This window comes from Pelophylax lessonae, assembly GCF_965119305.1.
Source record: "Pelophylax lessonae genome assembly, chromosome: 11".
In the NCBI taxonomy this organism is placed as follows: domain Eukaryota; kingdom Metazoa; phylum Chordata; class Amphibia; order Anura; family Ranidae; genus Pelophylax; species Pelophylax lessonae.
The window spans coordinates 926,945-947,623 of record NC_138778.1 but is presented as its reverse complement, the minus strand read 5'-3'; the positions used below and the strand labels follow the sequence as shown (position 1 = coordinate 947,623).

General features: G+C 52.3%; 1 protein-coding gene across 1 annotated transcript in view; it reads left to right on the top strand.

Moving 5' to 3' along the window:
* The first annotated feature begins 585 nt into the window (after positions 1 to 585).
* The window catches only part of RPTOR (regulatory associated protein of MTOR complex 1), a 157,743-nt gene continuing 137,649 nt past the window's right edge, over positions 586 to 20,679 (top strand). The window contains exon 1 of the mRNA XM_082271304.1: positions 586 to 680. Coding sequence (XP_082127430.1) covers positions 628 to 680 — 53 coding nt within the window. The 5' untranslated portion in view covers positions 586 to 627. The remainder of the gene's footprint in view (positions 681 to 20,679) is intronic.

The following is a 20,679-nucleotide window of genomic DNA, read 5'->3' as shown; positions in this document are numbered from 1 at the left end:
ATAGACTGCTGTGTGACAGGAGACTGCTGTGTGACAGGAGACTGCTATAGACTGCCATGTGACAGGAGACTGCTATAGACTGCCGTGTGACAGGAGACTGCTGTGTGACAGGAGACTGCTATAGACTGCTGTGTGACAGGAGACTGCTATAGGCTGCTGTGTGACAGGAGACTGCTATAGACTGCTGTGTGACAGGAGACTGCTATAGACTGCCGTGTGACAGGAGACTGCTATAGACTGCTGTGTGACAGGAGACTGCTGTGTGACAGGAGACTGCTGTGTGACAGGAGACTGCTATAGGCTGCCATGTGACAGGAGACTGCTATAGGCTGCTGTGTGACAGGAGACTGCTATAGACTGCTGTGTGACAGGAGACTGCTGTGTGACAGGAGACTGCTGTGTGACAGGAGACTGCTATAGGCTGCCATGTGACAGGAGACTGCTATAGGCTGCTGTGTGACAGGAGACTGCTATAGACTGCTGTGTGACAGGAGACTGCTATAGGCTGCTGTGTGACAGGAGACTGCTATAGGCTGCTGTGTGACAGGAGACTGCTGTGTGACAGGAGACTGCTATAGGCTGCCATGTTGATGAAATTAAAGTCTCCTTTCCTCTCGCAGGTTTTGCATGCAGAAGAGTGTGAAGTTGGTGCCGGGAGTCACTTTGGATCTCATTGAAAAGTAAGTTGAGAATTTTCTGGAATGCTCTTCACTTCCCACCTGCTGATCTGCGGGAGTCTCACTCAGCCTGCTGAATCTTTCATGTATTGCTCCTTTTTCTGTATGACTCGGATTTCCATTTCCCGGTCACAGAGGAGAATCTCATAGAATGAGAATATCAGAAAGGGAATTTCTCTGTCGCTCATTGACAGACGCAGTCCTCTTGATTAATAACACATTGGGTTATACTGCCCTCTACAGGAGTAGGACTAGGCAGAAGGAAAACGTTCTGGCCACACCTTATGGGCGGTCCCAGAGGGTATATCCTCTCTCTCTCTGCTACAGGAAGTCAGTTTTTTTCTGTCTAGTCAGGAGTAAGGACCGAAGTTCCTTGCTGGGATCTTTGGTCCTGGCAGGACTTTTTAGAAAAACTTTTTATTAGGCAGCTTTTTTTCTCCAGTGTTCCTGTGAGATCTTCAAGCAAGCATGCCGGAGCCGGGCGACGGGCTGGATGTTGAGATCCAGTGGTCACCCCAGTCAGCCTACGAGCACGTGCGGGCCATAGCTCCGCGCTGGGTCGGCCGCGACATAGTCCCACTGGACGGGGACTGACCCTGCGAGTTAAACGTCTCGCCTGGACGCCAATGACCAGTTGCAAACTGAGTCACGGCGTCCGTATTGGTCAACAGCCCCCCCCACCTCGGTGGAGAGGAGTTCTGTCAGGAGTGGGTGCCCGCCTGTTCCGGTATGGTGAGTAAAATGTTCCCCCTCCCCCCTGCCGGGTTTGTTGGTGGACGCGGGCCCCTCTCTGGGATGGTCGGACATGATCCTAACAGGTGTCATTGATCCCCCTCTTGAGGGCTTGGTTTGGGAGCTGACTATCTATAGTCACTATATAAGACTGTAAAGGGAATGGCTGAAGTCAGTGGCTGGCGTTACTGTTAAGATGGCCATGTATAAGGGTGATAGTATCCTACCTGACATAAGGTTGCAATACAGGCCTCTGCCTGGGCTACCGCCATCCGCAGGCCGCCATCCTCCCGCAGGCCGCCATCCTCCCGCAGGCCGCCATCCTCCCATAGGCCGTTCACCTCCCGCAGGCCGCTCAGGCCGATAACTAACTTCTGCAGGCCGCAGTAGGCCGCTGCCATTTTCCCGCAGGTCGCGCGGGGCCGCCATCTTGGCGTAGCCTCGTGTCTCCAGCATGGGGGCGGCCATTTTGGAAATGACCAGCTACCTCGAGGAGCAGCATGGGAGGCGCCGGAAGGCGTGTAATGGGGCGGAGCCGCCTCCTTTACCTGGGAAAAAGTGCCAAAGACTTCCTGTCTGTAAGAAGACAGTGCTGGGAGCAGGTTGATAGAAACTTCTGTGCATCAGGTGGTGAGCCCTGGGGTCTCTCTCTCTGTGGGGTCCAAAGCAGGTAACACTGAGGGGCGCTGTTGCACTGGGGGATTACACACACAAAAAAAAAAAAAAAAGTTTTTTTCATTGCAATTATTTTTTGTTTGCTGGCAAGTGTCTTGTATAATCATGGACCCTGCCACACATGTATCCCCACCTGATCCCCTCGAGGTGGCCGCAGGACCCTCCAGTGCCCCACTTATGATTGATGCATTATCAGCAGTTTTGGAGTCTTTGGTATCCCGGGTGGAGGTGGCCTGTCAGGGACGGGGGTCAAGAAAGTGACCCCCGCCTACCCCTATTTCATCTGATACTTCAGAGTCAGATTCTGAGCTGGTCATTGCAGCTGCAGGTCCCTCTGCAGGGGCTATTGTCTCAGGTAATGCTCCCTCAGATAGTGAGGAGGACGTTTCTGCCTCCGCCATAGCACAAGAAGAAGCGTTGGTGGACGCACTAGTTGTCTGTCCGGGAAACCTTAAGACTTGTGGTTACACCGGCAGAGGTAGCTGACTCTGAAATTCTAAGCCTACCAAGACGGCGAAGGTTTTTCCCTTACCCAAATGTTTTGGTAATCTAATTAAGGAAGAATGGGATCATCCGAAACGAACCCTTGCTATTTCCAAACGCATTGCTAGACGCTATCCGTTTGAGGAATCCCTCCTTAAAAGATGGACGGTACCACCAGTGGTGGATTCACCAATTTCCAGACTAAATAAAGCCACTGTTATCCCGTTGGAGGACGCTCCGTCCTTTAAAGAGGTTGTAAACCCATACAAACATTTTTTTTTTTTTTTAGACCTGAAAGAGAAACACATAATGAGCTAGTATGCATCCCATACTAGCTCATTATGCAATACTTACCTTAGTACCCCGCCGTGCAGTCCGCTTACCTGTATGACGGGCGACATGTCCAGTCGCCCGTCTTCCGGGATCGCGGCATCCGGCCATCTGATTGGCCAGAGCCGCGGTGACGTCACTCCCGCGCGCGGGAGCCGATGGGCACGGGGCTCTGAAGGAGCGGCACCAGCGGCCGTTCCTTCAGAGCGCATGCGCCAGTGACGTCACTGGATGCATGTAAGGTAAATATCTCCTAAACGATACATGTATAGAAGATATTACAGTACCTATAGGTAAGCCTTATCATAGGATCATCTATAGGTAAAAGTGTCAGAGGAGGGTTTACTTCTTCTTTAAGGATCCGGTGGATCGGAAAGTGGAAGCGGAATCCCGCTCCATTTTTTCCCTGATAGGGTCATCATTTAGACCAGTGGTTGCCATTGGTTTAGTTTCACAAACATTGACAGAATGGACCAAATTGTTACGCCATGACTTAAAGGGGAGAAGTATCCCCCAGGCAGCGTCTGATGGAGCAAATTATACAAGGACTACAGTTCATCTGTGAAGCAGCCCTGGATGCCACTCCCTTGTTAGGGCGTGCATCGATGTCAGCACTAGTCCTCAGACGTGTGCTGTGGTTAAAGTGCTGGTCGGCGGATCTAGGTTCCAAGAAAGCTTTGGCTAATCTCCCTTTTCAGGGGGATCGCCTGTTTGGGACCATCTTAGATGAGATCATAAAGGATCTCACTGGGGGCAAGAGCACTTTTTTGCCACAGACTGCTAAGGGTAAAGGACCTCGTAACAGGCGAGGACCTTCCTTTTCCGCTCATAAAAGGTTCGTTCGCTCCGCTGGGGCGAGCGAGAAGGGCTCCAAAGCCCCTTCAGGGGGTTTCAAAGGGCGCTGGTCGGGTAAACAAAAGGCCAACTCAGCCAAACCTGAAGATGAGGCTAATACAGCCTGAAGGTTCGCCCCCACCCAGCTCAGGGGTGGGGGGACGTCTTCACCGGTTTCCAGATCCATGGCTTTCCTGAATCCCGGACAAAGGGGTTCAGGAGATCATACGATCGGGATACAAGATCGAGTGTCGATCACTTCTACCGGTGCGATTCTTCCCTTCCAACATTCATATGCTACAGGGAGCGGTAGTTCCCGTTCCTTGAGCAGATCGTTTTCTTTACTTTTTCCAAAGATCATTCCCAGGAATCGGATCCGGTTGAGCGAGCGGACCAGGGAGTCTCTGGTCTGGTGGCTTCGGTCTCCGATGCTCAGCCAGGGGAAGTCACTACTTCCGGTAGAATTCAAGTTTCTGATAAATGTGTGGGAACTGAGTGTGATCAGACTTTGTCTGATTTTCTGGACCAAGCAGCTCTAGGGCAGCCCGGTTCGGATCCAGTCAGACAATGCTGTGGCTTAGGTCGATCACCAAGGATTTCACCAGCTGTGACTTCATTGGGGCACCCTGGAGGTGGATCTGTTGGCATTTCGGCTCAACAGGAAGGAGCGGAGGTTTGTAGCTCGCGCCCGCGATCCTCTAGCGGACGCGCTGATCGCCCCGTAGGGGCAGTATCAGCTACTGTATGAACAGAATAAAATAGAGATTATTGCGCTAACTTAAAAAATGTAAGCAGCTGACATCAATCACTGAACTAAGGAGGGTGATAAATCAATAAATACAAAAATATGTGCAGCGCTAGAAGAAAAAAATTCCCAACAAAATAAATTGTCCAATCGCAGGAAACATTCCACAAGTAACGTAAACAATTGATGGTGAGAAAAAGTCCAATATATAATGGTGCAAATCATATATAAGTGCAGCAAATCCCGTCACCAGTGAAGGTAGAAATATATTGCGCTCACCAGATGGATGGGACCCCAAAACACCTTATAGTGTAGGAGTCAAACAGGCTTAAAAATGATGGAGTGTCCCCACAGATTTTTCACCGATTCCAACGGCAACCATGCAAATCTCCGGTAGATGGAATAGTTCAGAGATTCCCCTTCCACATGGTGGGTGGTAAAACCGAAAAAAATGGAGGGACATATAGCGTAATATTGCTAAAATCAATTTAATATCAATAAAGCTGATACACTTACAGACATCCGTGAAAGACAGGCATATAAGATGTAAAACAGCTGGGCTGACCAAGTCCTCTTTACATGTTTCGGCATAAATGCCTTTTTCAAAAGATGAAAAAGGCATTTATGCCGAAACATGTAAAGAGGACTTGGTCAGCCCAGCTGTTTTACATCTTATATGCCTGTCTTTCACGGATGTCTGTAAGTGTATCAGCTTTATTGATATTAAATTGATTTTAGCAATATTACGCTATATGTCCCTCCATTTTTTTCGGTTTTACCACCCACCATGTGGAAGGGGAATCTCTGAACTATTCCATCTACCGGAGATTTGCATGGTTGCCGTTGGAATCGGTGAAAAATCTGTGGGGACACTCCATCATTTTTAAGCCTGTTTGACTCCTACACTATAAGGTGTTTTGGGGTCCCATCCATCTGGTGAGCGCAATATATTTCTACCTTCACTGGTGACGGGATTTGCTGCACTTATATATGATTTGCACCATTATATATTGGACTTTTTCTCACCATCAATTGTTTACGTTACTTGTGGAATGTTTCCTGCGATTGGACAATTTATTTTGTTGGGAATTTTTTTCTTCTAGCGCTGCACATATTTTTGTATTTATCAGCTACTGTATGTCTTCCCTCCTCTCAAGTTGCTGCTGAAACTTCTCCGCAGGATAGAGGTGGAGGGAATTCCAGTTATCCTGGTAATTCCGGGCTGGCCTTGTCAAGCCGGGTACGCCGACTTGGGCAGACTGGTCGCGGACGCTCCTTGGAGACTTCCTCTCAGGTAGGATCTGCGGTCTCAGGGACCGATCTTCCATCTTGCTTTACAATCGCTGGCTTTAACGGCCTGGCCATTGAGACCCAGGTTCTGAAGGACAGGGAATTGTCAGCTTCAGTTATTCCTACTTTAATTAAAGCAAGGAAAGCGACTTCCAGCAAAGTCTATTATCGCACATGGAAGGCTTATATCGCGTGGTCTGAATCTCTTGGATTTCCTCCACGTACCTATACGGTGTCCCGAATCTTGGCTTTTCTGCAAAAGGGGGTTGAGCAGAAACTATCCTTGAGCACCATCAAGGGTCAGGTTTCAGCGTTAGCAATCTTCTTTCAGAAACCTTTGGCTACTCATTCCTTGGTGCGGAATTTCATCCAGGGGGTGCGGCACTTGGCTCCGCCAGTGCGCGCGCCTTTACCGCCCTGGGATCTTAATTTAGTGTTGTCGGTTCTTCAGAAACCTCCCTTTTAAAATATCAGGGAGATTCCCTTGCTTACATTGTCCCAGAAGGTGGCCTTTTTGGTGGCCATTACTTCTGCACGCAGGGTGTCAGAACTGGCCGCATTATCTTGTCGTTCCCCATATCTGGTGGTTCATAGGTTCATAGGGATAAGGTAGTTCTTCATCCGAAGCCATCCTTTCTTCCTAAGGTGGTTTCAGAGTTTCATCTGAATGAAGATATTGTGCTACCTTCCTTGTGTCCTAAGCCCAGTCATCCTCGGGAATGTGCGTTGCATTCCTTGGATGTGGTTCGGGCGATCAGGGTATACCTGAAAACTACGGACTCGTTTCGTAAAACGGATTCACTTTTTGTGATCACGGATGGCCCCAAAAAGGGGTTGCCTGCATCTGCCGCGACTATCTCCAGATGGATCAGACAGACGTATGCACAGGCTTATTCTATTAAGGGGCGGGATCCTCCGTTCCCTGGTAAGGCGCACTCTACTCGGGCGCTTAGTGCTTCTTGGGCCTTCCGCCATCAGGCGTCAGTGGTCCAGGTTTGCAAGGCGGCTACCTGGTCGTCGGTTCATACCTTTACAAGATTGTATAAAGTTGATGTGATGGCATCGTCGGATGCCTCTTTTGGCCGCAAGATTCTGCAGGCCGCAATTTGAGGAGACCGGTGGTCTACCTCGAGGGTTTTTTTCTGTTGGATTTTCAGTTGAGTCTCATCCTTTGGTTTGAGCCTTTAAGACTTCTAGTCGGCACCGGTTGGGCCTTCTGGATTTAAATTTTGATTTCTGTTATCCCACCCCTCATTTGTGGCACTGCTTTGGGACGTCCCAATGTGATATTAATCAAGAGGACTGCGTCTGTCAATGAGCGACAGAGAAAAATGGATTTTTGTAAAATCTTACCGTAAAATCCTTTTCTCTTAAGCTCATTGACAGACGTAGTACTGCCCCTAAAGGTGTGGCCAGAACGTTTTCCTTCTGCCTAGGGTCCTACTCCTGTAGAGGGCAGTATAACCCAATGTGATATTAATCAAGAGGACTGCGTCTGTCAATGAGCTTAAGAGAAAAGGATTTTACGGTAAGATTTTACAAAAATCCATTTTTATTTCAGTAATTCAGAAAGGTAATCTCCTATATTTTCTATAGATGTCACACAGAGTGAGAGATTTCCAGCATTTGATGATTATGGCTTCCAGCGAGTGACACCCCAAAATTCACCATCTCAGAAAATTAGAATATTACAGAAGACCAATAAAAGGATTTATAATAGAGAAATGTTGTCTTAGTGAAAAGTCTGTCCATGTACAGTATAGGAGAAGTCTGTCCATGTACAGTATAGGATGCACTCAGTACTTGGTCGGGGCTCCTTTTGCATGAATTACTGCATCAATGCGGCGTGGCATGGAGGCGTGGCATGAAGGCGTGGCATGGAGGCGATCAGCCTGTGGCACTGCTGAGGTGTTATGGAAGCCCAGGTTGCTTTGATAGCGGCCTTCAGCTCCTCTGCATTGTTGGGTCTGGTGTCTCTCATCTTCCTCCTGACAATCCCCCACAGATTCTCTATGGGGTTTAGGTCAGGCCAGTTTGCTGGCCAATCAAGCACAGTGATCCCATGATCATGTGACCAGGTATTGGTAGTTTTGGCAGTTTGGGCGGTGCCAAGTCCTGCTGGAAAATGAAATCAGCATCTCTATAAAGCTGGTCAGCAGAGGGAAGCATGAAGACCTCTAGAATTTCCTGCTAGAGGGCTGCGCTGACTTTGGACTTGATTGACTTGCTGGTCATGTGATCGGCATTTGGTCATTTGACCCCTCAGGTGCTGCTCATGTGATCGGCATTTGGTCATTTGATCCCTCAGGTGCTGCTCATGTGATCGGCATTTGGTCATTTGATCCTTCAGGTGCTGGTCATGTGATCGGCATTGGCTCATTTGATCCCTGAAGCAGATCCTTCAGCAGGAACCATGTGAATACACAGCTTCCAGGTAACAGTTGAGCACAGGCCAGCTGTAGTGTGTCTGATGGGGTATGGACATTGAATTGTAAGCTCTTGGGGGCGCAGGGACTGATATCCATAGTATAAAGTTGGTGGCATGTGAATGAGTTCCCAGCAGAGGAGGGGTTAATGTTGCAGTGGATTGTCGCCGCCCCTCCGATCACCGGCGTCTCTAATTAATCTGAACCCGCTGCGTCCCCAGAGAGCGACTTCTCTAAAACCAATTATATCTTTTCTTGGTTGTTTCTGGGCCACTCGCCTGATGAACACGAGGTGACCTCGTCCTATGGAAGGGACGCCGCCACTTCCTAATCGCACTCAACGGTCCCCTTTATAAAAACGAGGGATGTGATTGGCCGAGAGTTCTGTGAATATCATTGAGGTCACTGGGGGGGCCAAATCCTGTAATGAAATTCTGCCCAATAGGCAATTTACAGTCAGAAGAGTCACGGGAAGCTGGGCACTGCCAGGGGGGAGATATATCAGTGCGGGGGGAGGGGATGTCACTTCATACGGGTTCAAGGGCAACACTCAAAATACACAAATCTTTGGCAGAACATGATTGGGGGGGGAGGGGGGGTTGACATTACAGAACAGAACCAGCATTAGCGGCACGTGTGGTCATAGAACCCCTATAAATCCACTTTGATCCGTAGTTATTGGGGCCGTCCCTGTCCTGCTGCTGGCCAATTTCTATCAAATTAGAGACTGCAGATAAAGCAAAGTAAAATTAGCCAGCTGCTGGACACTTTCCATGAGGATGAATGGACTGACATATACTGGAGGAAGAGAGCACAGAAAGGGGGTTCACTACAAGAAGTGAGGACAACTTCAATGAGGAAGGCTAGGCCTATATATAGCAGTCTCCTGTCACACGGCAGCATTTGGTGTCAGATGGTGTCAGGCGTGTGTGGGGGAACCAGGTGAGGAGTACAAAGACAAGTGTGTCTTCCTACAGTCAGGCATGGTGGTGGGAGTGTCATGGTCTGGGGCTGCATGAGTGCTGCCGGCACTGGGGAGCTACAGATCATTGAGGGAACCATGAATGCCAACATGTACTGTGACATACTGAAGCAGAGCATGATCCCCTCCCTTCAGAGACTGGGGGGCAGGGCAGTATTCCAACATAACGACCCCAAACACCTCCAAGATGACCACTGCCTTGCTAAAGAAGCTGAGGGTAAAGGTGATGGACTGGCCAAGCGTCTCCAGACCTAAACCCTATTGAGCATCTGTGGGGATCCTCAAACAGAAGGGGGAGGAGCGCAAGGTCTCTAACATCCACCAGCTCTGTGATGTCCTACTGATCTTGACCTACTGATTACCAACAATACAGACCTGCTCACGGATATAGAAATATGGGCCAACTTAGGAAACAGTGACCATAGGTCAATAAGTTTCAGTATTAATTACAGTTATAGGAAGCAGAGGGGGTAATATTAAGACGCTGAATTTCAAAAGAGCCAATTTCCCAAAACTGCGCTCGCTGCTAGAAAATATAAATTGGGATAGAACCCTGAGAACAAAGAACACGGAGGAAAAATGGGAGTGCTTCAAGAGCATACTAAACAAAGGGATTGGCCAGTGCATTCCAAAGGGAAATAAATGTAACCACCTCCCACCCGGCCATTGTACATATACGGCCGGGTGGGAGTCTCGTCCTTCTGATCGGACGTTCCGGAACGTCCTTCAGAAGGGGAGAGATGATCTCGATGTGCCTGTGTCCCTCAGACACAGAGCAACAAGATGCGGCAGGAGGGCCCTGTGATTGGCCCTCCTGATCACATGACGGATGTGTCCAATCACAGCCGTCATGTAATGTAAATACAGCCGTTGTAACGGCTTCGATCTCTTCTCCTCCTGACAGATCCTGTCAGTGAGGAGAAGAAGAAAGTATCTGTTCTGCAGCTGGGGGGATCAGTGAGTATTTCTAATTACTCACTGATCACAGGGGGGGTCTGTGCTGGTAATCCGAACATTGATTACCAGTGCAGCCCTGGGGGGGATGAGACTAGACCACCAGGGATGCCCAGTGCCCACCCATGACCACCAGGGATGGCCACCAGGGATGGTAACAGGGCTCAGAGAGCCTGCCAGTGGTACCCTCCCTATCAGTGCTGCCCACCAATGCCATCTATCAGTGCTGCCCACCAGTGCCCATTATTGCCAGCTATCAGTGCCGCCAACCAGTGCCCATTATTGCCCACCAGTGCTGCCTATCAGTGCCATCAGTGCCGCCCATCAGTGCCGATTAGTGCCACCTGTCAGTGCCGCCGATCAGTGCCCATCAGCGCTGCCCATCAGTGCCCACCAATGCTGTATATCAGTGCTATCTATCAGTGCCCATCAGTGCTGCATATCAGTGCTACCTATCAGTGCCCATCAGTGCTGCATATCAGTGCCACCCCATCAGTGTCTCCTCATCAGTGCCTGTCAGTGCGGCCTCATCAGTGCAGGAAAAAACGTCTCTATTTACAAAATTTTATAACCTAAACAAAAAAACTTTTTTTTTTTCCAAACTTTTCGGTCTTTTTTTATTTGTGCACCAAAAAAGAAAAAACCTGGCGGTGATCAAATACCACCAAAAGAAAGCTCTATTTGTGGGGAAAAAATGACACAAATTTGGTTAAGGTACAGTGTTGCATGACGGCGCAATTGTCATTCAAAATGTAACAGCGCTAAAAGCTGAAAATTGGTCTGGGAAGGAAGGGGGTTTAAGTGCCCAGTATTGAGGTAGTTAAAAGAGCAAAACTAAACCCTGGGTGGCTAAACTCCAACATAAAAATGTATATTAGAGCTAAAGAAAAGGCCTTCAAAAAATTCAAGACTGAGGGGTCATTGGCAGCATTTAAGCATTACAAAGAGTGTAATAAGAAATGTAAAGATGAAATCAGGGCGGCTAAAATAGAACACGAGAGACATATAGCGGAGGAGAGTAAAAAGAACCCCAAGAAGTTCTTTAAGTATATAAACAGTAAGAAAGCGAGGCCAGAACACATTGGCCCCATAAAAGATGATAAAGGAAAAATGGCCACTGAGGACAGAGAAAAGGCGGAAGTGTTAAATAATTTCTTCTCTTCAGTCTTCACAAAGGAATCGGGGGGCTACACGAACCCCGCTTGTAAGGCCGAACTAAATAATACACCTCAGGAAATACCGCCATGGCTAACAGAGGATAGACTTAGAGCTAAACTAGAGAAACTTAACATAAATAAATCCCCGGGACCGGATGGCTTGCACCCAAGGGTTCTTAATGAGCTCAGCCAGGTGATTGCCAGACCATTATTCTTGATCTTTAACCACTTTAGCCCCAGCCCTATTTCGGACACTTTTTGTTCACAAGTTAAAACCAGTATTTTTTCCTAGAAAACTACTTAGAACCCCCAAACATTATATATATTTTTTTAGCAAAGACTCTGGAGAATAAAATGTCGGTCATTGCAAAATTTTTTGTCACGCGGTATTTGCGCAGCGGTCTTTAAAACGCCATTTTTTTGGAAAAAATTTGAAAAATCACATTTCACTGCATTTAAAAAATACTAAACAGTAAAGTTAGCCCATTTTTTTTGTATATTGTGAAAGATGATGTCACGCCGAGTAAATAGATACCAAACATGTTACGGTTTAAAATTGCGCCCCCCCGTGGGATGGCGACAAACTACGGTCAATAGAGATCTCAATCTGCGACGCTTTAAATTTATTTAACGGTTACCAGTTTAGAGTTAGAGTGTAGCTCTTTTTTTTTAATTATTGCCCACGCTCTGGCGATCGCGGCGATACCTCACATGTGTGGTTTGAACAGCGATTTCATTTGCGGCTCGACTTGCGTATACGTTTTTTTTTGTGCGCGAGCTAACGGTGACGGGGACGGCTAAATTTTTTTTTTTTTTTTTTTCCTATTTATTTTTTCTTTTTTTTTAAACTTTATTACAGGTTTTTAAAAAAAAAAAAAATCTGATCACTTTTATTGCTGTCACAAGCAATGTAAACATCCCTGGTGACAGCAATATGTCGTGACAGGTACACTTTATGGAGGGATCGAGGGTCTAATGGCGCTTTTCCACTGCATAGAACCGTACCGGCTCGGCACGCTTTTGTGCTTTTCCACTGCGGTACCGCATGGTATAGGGTCGGAACGGTTCGGTACGGTACGGTATAGGTTTGCTTTTCCACTGCATGGAACCGAACGGTACGGTACGGTACGGCCCTGAAAAAACAGTACCTACTCGATTGTGGTTCCAACAGGTACCAAACTGGTACCATATCCCACAATCCTTTGCATGCAGTCACTACTAGCCACTGATTGGTCAGAGAATCCCACCCACCCCGTTGTTATCCCACCCACTTAACTTTAGTACTGCTTTAGTGGAAAAGCAAACCTATACCGTACCGTACCGAACCGTTCCGACCCTATACCATGCGGTACCAGCAGTGGAAAAGCAAACCAGGCCAAGCAGGGCCGAGTAGAGCCGAGCCGGTACTAGCCGGTACTTGCAGTGGAAAAGTGCCATAAAAGACCCTAGACCCCTCCACTACACTTCCCTGTATGCAAAACGCCGAAAACGGCATTTTTGCATACAGCCGTTTTTCAAATCTGCCGCCTTTTGCAGCACAGTAACCCGGAAGTGACGTCATGGACGCCGCCTCCGGGTTACGTCATCGGAGACCCGATCGATGCCGTTTCCGGCATTCATCGGGACTCCATCCAGCCGGCGGACGTGCCGGCTGGGTGCTCGGGGCTCCCGGTGGGACGGTAGCCCCGAGCAAAGCCGCGGAAGGCGGCGGGAGGGGGGGGACGTCCCCTCCCGCCCCCCCGGGTAACGATCGAGCGGCTCCCGAGCCGCATCGATCATTACCGACGGAAAGCCGACCGTCGGCTTCAAACAACGGTACCGGGATGATGCCTCTAGCTAGAGGCATCATCCCGGTATAACCACTCAAAGTCAGCCAACGTAGAGGTTACGTGACTGGTAGTAAAGTGGTTAAGGATAGTTTACAGACGGGTATGGTGCCAGCTGATTGGAAAAAAGCCAACGTGGTACCAATATTTAAAAAGGGGCCGAGATATATCCCGGGTAACTATAGGCCGGTCAGCCTAACATCTGTAGTCTGCAAACTTTTGGAGGGGATGTTAAGGGACCACATACAAGACTTTAGTAATGAAAACGGTATTATTAGTAGCAATCAGCATGGATTCATGAAAAATCGTTCATGCCAAACCAATCTATTAACCTTCTACGATGAAGTGAGCTGCCACCTAGATAAAGGTAAGCCTGTGGATGTGGTGTATCTGGATAAAGGAAGGCCTGTGGATGTGGGGTATCTGGATAAAGGAAGGTCTGTGGATGGGGTGTATCTGGATAAAGGAAGGCCTGTGGATGTGGGGTATCTGGATAAAGGAAGGTCTGTGGATGGGGTGTATCTGGATAAAGGAAGGCCTGTGGATGTGGGGTATCTGGATAAAGGAAGGTCTGTGGATGTGGTGTATCTGGATAAAGGAAGGTCTGTGGATGTGGTGTATCTGGACTTTGCAAAGGCCTTTGACACCGTTCCCCACAAACGCTTACTGTACAAACTAAGGAAGGTAGGTATGGACCATAAGGTGAGTACCTGGATAGAGAACTGGCTCCAGGGGAGAGTACAGAGGGTGGTGATTAATGGGGAGTACTCGGATTGGGCGGGTGTGGAAAGTGGGGTCCCCCAAGGTTCTGTCCTGGGACCAATCCTGTTTAATTTATTCATAAATGATCTGGAGGAGGGGATATCTAGTACAATCTCAGTATTTGCAGATGATACTGGGGAGGGGGGATATAAGAGTGAAGGGGGAGGGGGGATATAAGACTGAAGGGGGAGGGGGGGATATAAGACTGAAGGGGGAGGGGGAATATAAGACTGGGGGGGGGGGTGGAATTGAGCGGTATGGTTATGTCCCCGGCGGTGTTAGTACATAATAGAGGGGGGAGCGGTCCCCGGTGGGTCGGTGTTAGTACATAGTAGAAGGGGGAGCGGTCCCCGGTGGGTCGGTGTTAGTACATAGTAGAGTCGGGAGCGGTCCCCGGTGGGTCGGTGTTAGTACATAGTAGAGGGGCGAGCGGTCCCCGGTGGGTCGGTGTTAGTACATAGTAGAGGGGGGAGCGGTCCCCGGTGGGTCGGTGTTAGTACATAGTAGAGGGGGGAGCGGTCCCCGGTGGGTCGGTGTTAGTACATAGTAGAGGGGGGAGCGGTCTCCGGTGGGTCGGTGTTAGTACATAGTAGAGGGGGGAGTGGTCCCCGGTGGGTCGGTGTTAGTACATAGTAGAGGGGGGAGCGGTCCCCGGTGGGTCGGTGTTAGTACATAGTAGAGGGGGGAGCGGTCCACGGTGGGTCGGTGTTAGTACAGAGTAGAGGCGGGAGCGCTCCCCGGCGGTGTTAGTACATAGTAGAGGGGGGAGCGGTCCCCGGTGGGTCGGTGTTAGTACAGAGTAGAGGCGGGAGCGCTCCCCGGCGGTGTTAGTACATAGTAGAGGGGGGAGTGGTCCCCGGTGGGTCGGTGTTAGTACATAGTAGAGGGGGGAGCGGTCCCCGGTGGGTCGGTGTTAGTACATAGTAGAGGGGGGAGCGGTCCCCGGTGGGTCGGTATTAGTACAGAGGAGAGGCGGGAGCGCTCCCCGGCGGTGTTAGTACATAGTAGAGTGGGGAGCGGTCTCCGGTGGGTCGGTGTTAGTACATAGTAGAGGGGGGGAGTGGTCCCCGGTGGGTCGGTGTTAGTACATAGTAGAGGGGGGAGCGGTCCCCGGTGGGTCGGTGTTAGTACATAGTAGAGGGGGGAGCGGTCCCCGGTGGGTCGGTGTTAGTACAGAGTAGAGGCGGGAGCGCTCCCCGGCGGTGTTAGTACATAGTAGAGGGGGGAGCGGTCCCCGGTGGGTCGGTGTTAGTACAGAGTAGAGGCGGGAGCGCTCCCCGGCGGTGTTAGTACATAGTAGAGGGGGGAGTGGTCCCCGGTGGGTCGGTGTTAGTACATAGTAGAGGGGGGAGCGGTCCCCGGTGGGTCGGTGTTAGTACATAGTAGAGGGGGGAGCGGTCCCCGGTGGGTCGGTATTAGTACAGAGGAGAGGCGGGAGCGCTCCCCGGCGGTGTTAGTACATAGTAGAGGCGGGAGCGCTCCCCGGTGGGTCGGCGGTAGTTCAGCGTCTTCCCATCACCGGCATTGTTGGGTCAATAAATCTTTGCAGCGGCAGCTTTGGGAAATAACGGGAGTAGCCCACTCCTTCCCCCCCCTCCCCCTCTCTCTGTGGGTAAATCACATTGTGTTCTGGATGTCCCCCCCCCCCATCTTATATATCCGTCCCTCTGCCCGACACGTGCCAGAAATATCAATTAGTGATCCTTCTAATGTCGCTGCACCCGGGAGGCCAAATCCACCGTCTATGAAGCCAGTATGGAGGTTTCCTAATCAGACAGAAGGAAATTATCCGTAGGGCCTTTCACCTCTCCGCTGCCTCCTGCGGGAAATGTGGCGTCTACCGCCATGGGAACTGCAGAGCTGGATCCCGCATGGAAATCATTTACCTGTCCGACTTTTTACAATTCTTCTCAGAGCCGCCTGACTTCTCTTCATAGAAAGAACGTTTACCGACCGATATCCATCATCCCCCTTCCTCCTGCCGGTGACCCCTCCTCCCCCCTTCCTCCTGCCGGTGACCCCTCTTCCCCCTGCCGGTGACCCCTTCTCCCCTCTTCCTCCTGCCGATGACCCCACCTTCCTCCTGCCGGTGACCCCTCCTCCTTCCTTCCTCCTGCCGGTGACCCCTCCTCCTCCCTTCTGCCAGTAACTCCTCCTCCTGCCGGCAACCCCTCCTCCCCACTTTCTCCTGTCAGTGACCCCTCCTCCTGCCGGCAACTCCTCCTCCCCACTTTCTCCTGCCGGCGACCCTTCCTCCCAACTTTCTACTGCCGGCGACCCTTCCTCCCCACTTCCTCCTGCCGGTGACCCTTCCTCCCCACTTCCTCCTGCCGGTGACCCTTCCTCCTGCTGGTGATGATTAAATCGGTAAAGATCCATTGAATCGGGAGCGGTCCATTGATTCAGGAGCAGTGGGGAGCGGTCCATTGATTCAGGAGCAGTGGGGAGCGGTCCATTGATTCAGGAGCAGTGGGGAGCGGTCCATTGATTGGAGAGCAGTGGGGAGCGGTCCATTGATTGGAGAGCAGTGGGGAGCGGTCCATTGATTCGAGAGCAGTGGGGAGCGGTCCATTGATTGAAGAGCGGTGGGGAGCGGTCCATTGATTGGAGAGTGGTGGGGAGCGGTCCATTGATTTGAGAGCGGTGGGGAGCGGTTCATTGATTGGAGAGCAGTGGGGAGCGGTCCATTGATTGGAGAGCGGTGGGGAGCGGTCCATTGATTGGAGAGCGGTGGGGAGCGGTCCATTGATTTGAGAGCGGTGGGGAGCGGTCCATTGATTGGAGAGCGGTGGGGAGCGGTCCATTGATTGGAGAGCGGTGGGGAGAGGTCCATTGATTGGAGAGCGGTGGGGAGCGGTCCATTGATTGGAGAGCGGTGGGGAGCGGTCCATTGATTGGAGAGCGGTGGGGAGCGGTCCATTGATTGGAGAGCGGTGGGGAGCGGTCCATTGATTGGAGAGCAGTGGGGAGCGGTCCATTGATTGGAGAGCGGTGGGGAGCGGTCCATTGATTGGAGAGCGGTGGGGAGCGGTCCATTGATTGGAGAGCGGTCCATTGATTGGAGAGCGGTGGGGAGCGGTCCATTGATTGGAGAGCGGTGGGGAGCGGTCCATTGATTGGAGAGCGGTGGGGAGCGGTCCATTGATTTGAGAGCGGTGGGGAGCGGTCCATTGATTGGAGAGCAGTGGGGAGCGGTCCATTGATTGGAGAGCGGTGGGGAGCGGTCCATTGATTTGAGAGCGGTGGGGAGCGGTCCATTGATTGGAGAGCGGTGGGGAGCGGTCCATTGATTGGAGAGCGGTGGGGAGAGGTCCATTGATTGGAGAGCGGTGGGGAGCGGTCCATTGATTGGAGAGCGGTGGGGAGCGGTCCATTGATTGGAGAGCGGTGGGGAGCGGTCCATTGATTGGAGAGCGGTGGGGAGCGGTCCATTGATTGGAGAGCGGTCCATTGATTGGAGAGCGGTGGGGAGCGGTCCATTGATTGGAGAGCGGTGGGGAGCGGTCCATTGATTGGAGAGCGGTGGGGAGCGGTCCATTGATTGGAGAGCGGTGGGGAGCGGTCCATTGATTGGAGAGCGGTGGGGAGCGGTCCATTGATTGGAGAGCGGTCCATTGATTGGAGAGCGGTGGGGAGCGGTCCATTGATTGGAGAGCGGTGGGGAGCGGTCCATTGATTGGAGAGCGGTGGAGAGCGGTCCATTGATTGGAGAGCGGTCCATTGATTGGAGAGCGGTGGGGAGCGGTCCATTGATTGGAGAGCGGTGGGGAGCGGTCCATTGATTGGAGAGCGGTGGGGAGCGGTCCATTGATTGGAGAGCGGTGGGGAGCGGTCCATTGATTGGAGAGCGGTGGGGAGCGGTCCATTGATTGGAGAGCAGTGGGGAGCGGTCCATTGATTGGAGAGCGGTGGGGAGCGGTCCATTAATTTGGGAATGGTCCCTTCCATCCTCTGTCTTCCTCCTCCTTGTATATGTTGAGATTTTTGCAGTATTTGGATTGATCCGGGTCTAATTGATAATATTGGTAATAGTCAGATTGGTGACTTGCATTCGATGAACACTCGATGTGCTGTCAGACTCGCTCCCATAGGAAGGAGGACAGGGACCTCTCGGAGTGGAGTGTTAATTTTCTTTTCCTGAGCGGCCGGCTCGTCTTGTTCATTTGCAGCACTAACATGTCATTTATTGTGTAAGCGGGTGAAGTGGCTGAGCGCCGCTGTGCGCCGGGGTCATTTATGCTGCGGCACTGTGAGAGTGGGTCAGTGGAGAGGAGAGGCTGCAGTAGACGAAGCCGCACGTGTCTTCCTCCTCCCGTACGATCATCCGGGGAACACTTTAGAAGGATGGCAGTCAGAAGGCTAATGACAGTAAATTGCGATATTTATGGGTAAAGCATGAGCGATTAGGACAGGCGGGGAGGACAAGCGGCAGCTGGAGGGCCGAGTGATTCCCACCCGCTATGCAGACACATTATTCTCCTCTTCCATTGGCTGCGGGAGAATCGCTGGATAGAAGTTGCTGAGTGGCCCCAGTACATCGACCGGTATACAGGAGCTTCATGTCCCTCCAAATGTTCCCCCCATACAGCTTGCCTGGGCGGGGTTCACACCTGTGCGCAAAATCCCACAGCTGCAACCACCCGCACAGGGAAGAGCAGGACCCGCACAAATTCCCGCAGCTGGAACCACCCGCACAGGGAAGAGCAGGCCCCGCACAAACTCCCGCAGCTGCAACCACCCACACAGGGAAGAGCAGGCCCCGCACAAACTCCCGCAGCTGCAACCACCCACACAGGGAAGAGCAGGCCCCACACAAACTCCCGCAGCTGCAACCACCCACACAGGGAAGAGCAGGCCCCACACAAACTCCCGCAGCTGCAACCACCCGCACAGGGAAGAGCAGGCCCCGCACAAACTCCCACAGCTGCAACCACCCGCACAGGGAAGAGCAGGCCCCGCACAAAATCCCACAGCTGGAACCACCCGCACAGGGAAGAGCAGGCCCTGCACAAACTCCCACAGCTGCAACCACCCGCACAGGGAAGAGCAGGCCCCGCACAAATTCCCGCAGCTGCAACCACCCGCACAGGGAAGAGCAGGCCCCACACAAAATCCCGCAGCTGCAACCACCCGCACAGGGAAGAGCAGGCCCCGCACAAACTCCCGCAGCTGCAACCACCCACACAGGGAAGAGCAGGCACCACACAAAATCCCGCAGCTGCAACCACCCACACAGGGAAGAGCAGGCCCCGCACAAATTCCCGCAGCTGCAACCACCCGCACAGGGAAGAGCAGGCCCCACACAAAATCCCGCAGCTGCAACCACCCGCACAGGGAAGAGCAGGCCCCGCACAAACTCCCGCAGCTGCAACCACCCACACAGGGAAGAGCAGGCCCTGCACAAATTCCCGCAGCTGCAACCACCCGCACAGGGAGGAGCAGGCCCCGCACAAACTCCCACAGCTGGAACCACCCGCACAGGGAAGAGCAGGCCCTGCACAAACTCCCACAGCTGCAACCACCCGCACAGGGAAGAGCAGGCCCTGCACAAATTCCCGCAGCTGCAACCACCCGCACAGGGAAGAGCAGGCCCCGCACAAATTCCTGCAGCTGCAGCCACCCGCACAGGGAGGAGCAGGCCCCACACAAATTCCCGCAGCTGCAACCACCCGCACAGGGAAGAGCAGGCCCCGCACAAATTCCTGCAGCTGCAGCCACCCGCACAGGGAGGAGCAGGCCCCACACAAAATCCCGCAGCTGGAACCACCCGCACAGGGAAGAGCAGGCCCCACACAAAATCCCGCAGCTGCAACCACCCGCACAGGGAAGAGCAGGCCCCGCACAAATTCCTGCAGCTGCAGCCACCCGCACAGGGAAGAGCAGGCCCCACACAAATTCCCGCAGCTGCAACCACCCGCACAGGGAAGAGCAGGCCCCGCACAAATTCCTGCAGCTGCAACCACCCGCACAGGGAGGAGCAGGCCCCACACAAATTCCCGCAGCTGCAGCCACCCGCACAGGGAGGAGCAGACCCCACACAAATTCCCGCAGCTGCAACCACCCACACAGGGAAGAGCAGGCCCCGCACAAATTCCTGCAGCTGCAGCCACCCGCACAGGGAGGAGCAGGCCCCACACAAATTCCCGCAGCTGCAACCACCCTCACAGGGAAGAGCAGGCCCCACACAAAATCCCGCAGCTGCAACCACCCGCACAGGGAAGAGCAGGCCCCGCACAAACTCCCACAGCTGCAACCACCCGCACAGGGAAGAGCAGGCCCCGCACAAACTCCCGCAGCTGCAACCACCCACACAGGGAAGAGCAGGCCCCACACAAAATCCCGCAGCTGCAACCACCCGCACAGGGAAGAGCAGGCCCCGCACAAACTCCCGCAGCTGCAACCACCCACACAGGGAAGAGCAGGCCCCACACAAAATCCCGCAGCTGCAACCACCCGCACAGGGAAGAGCAGGCCCCGCACAAACTCCCGCAGCTGCAACCACCCGCACAGGGAAGAGCAGGCCCCGCACAAAATCCCGAAGCTGCAACCACCCGCACAGGGAAGAGCAGGCCCCGCACAAACTCCCGCAGCTGCAACCACCCACACAGGGAAGAGCAGGCCCCACACAAAATCCCGCAGCTGCAACCACCCGCACAGGGAAGAGCAGGCCCCGCACAAACTCCCGCAGCTGCAACCACCCGCACAGGAAAGAGCAGGCCCCGCACAAACTCCCGCAGCTGCAACCACCCGCACAGGGAAGGGCAGGCCCCACACAAAATCCCGCAGCTGCAACCACCCGCACAGGG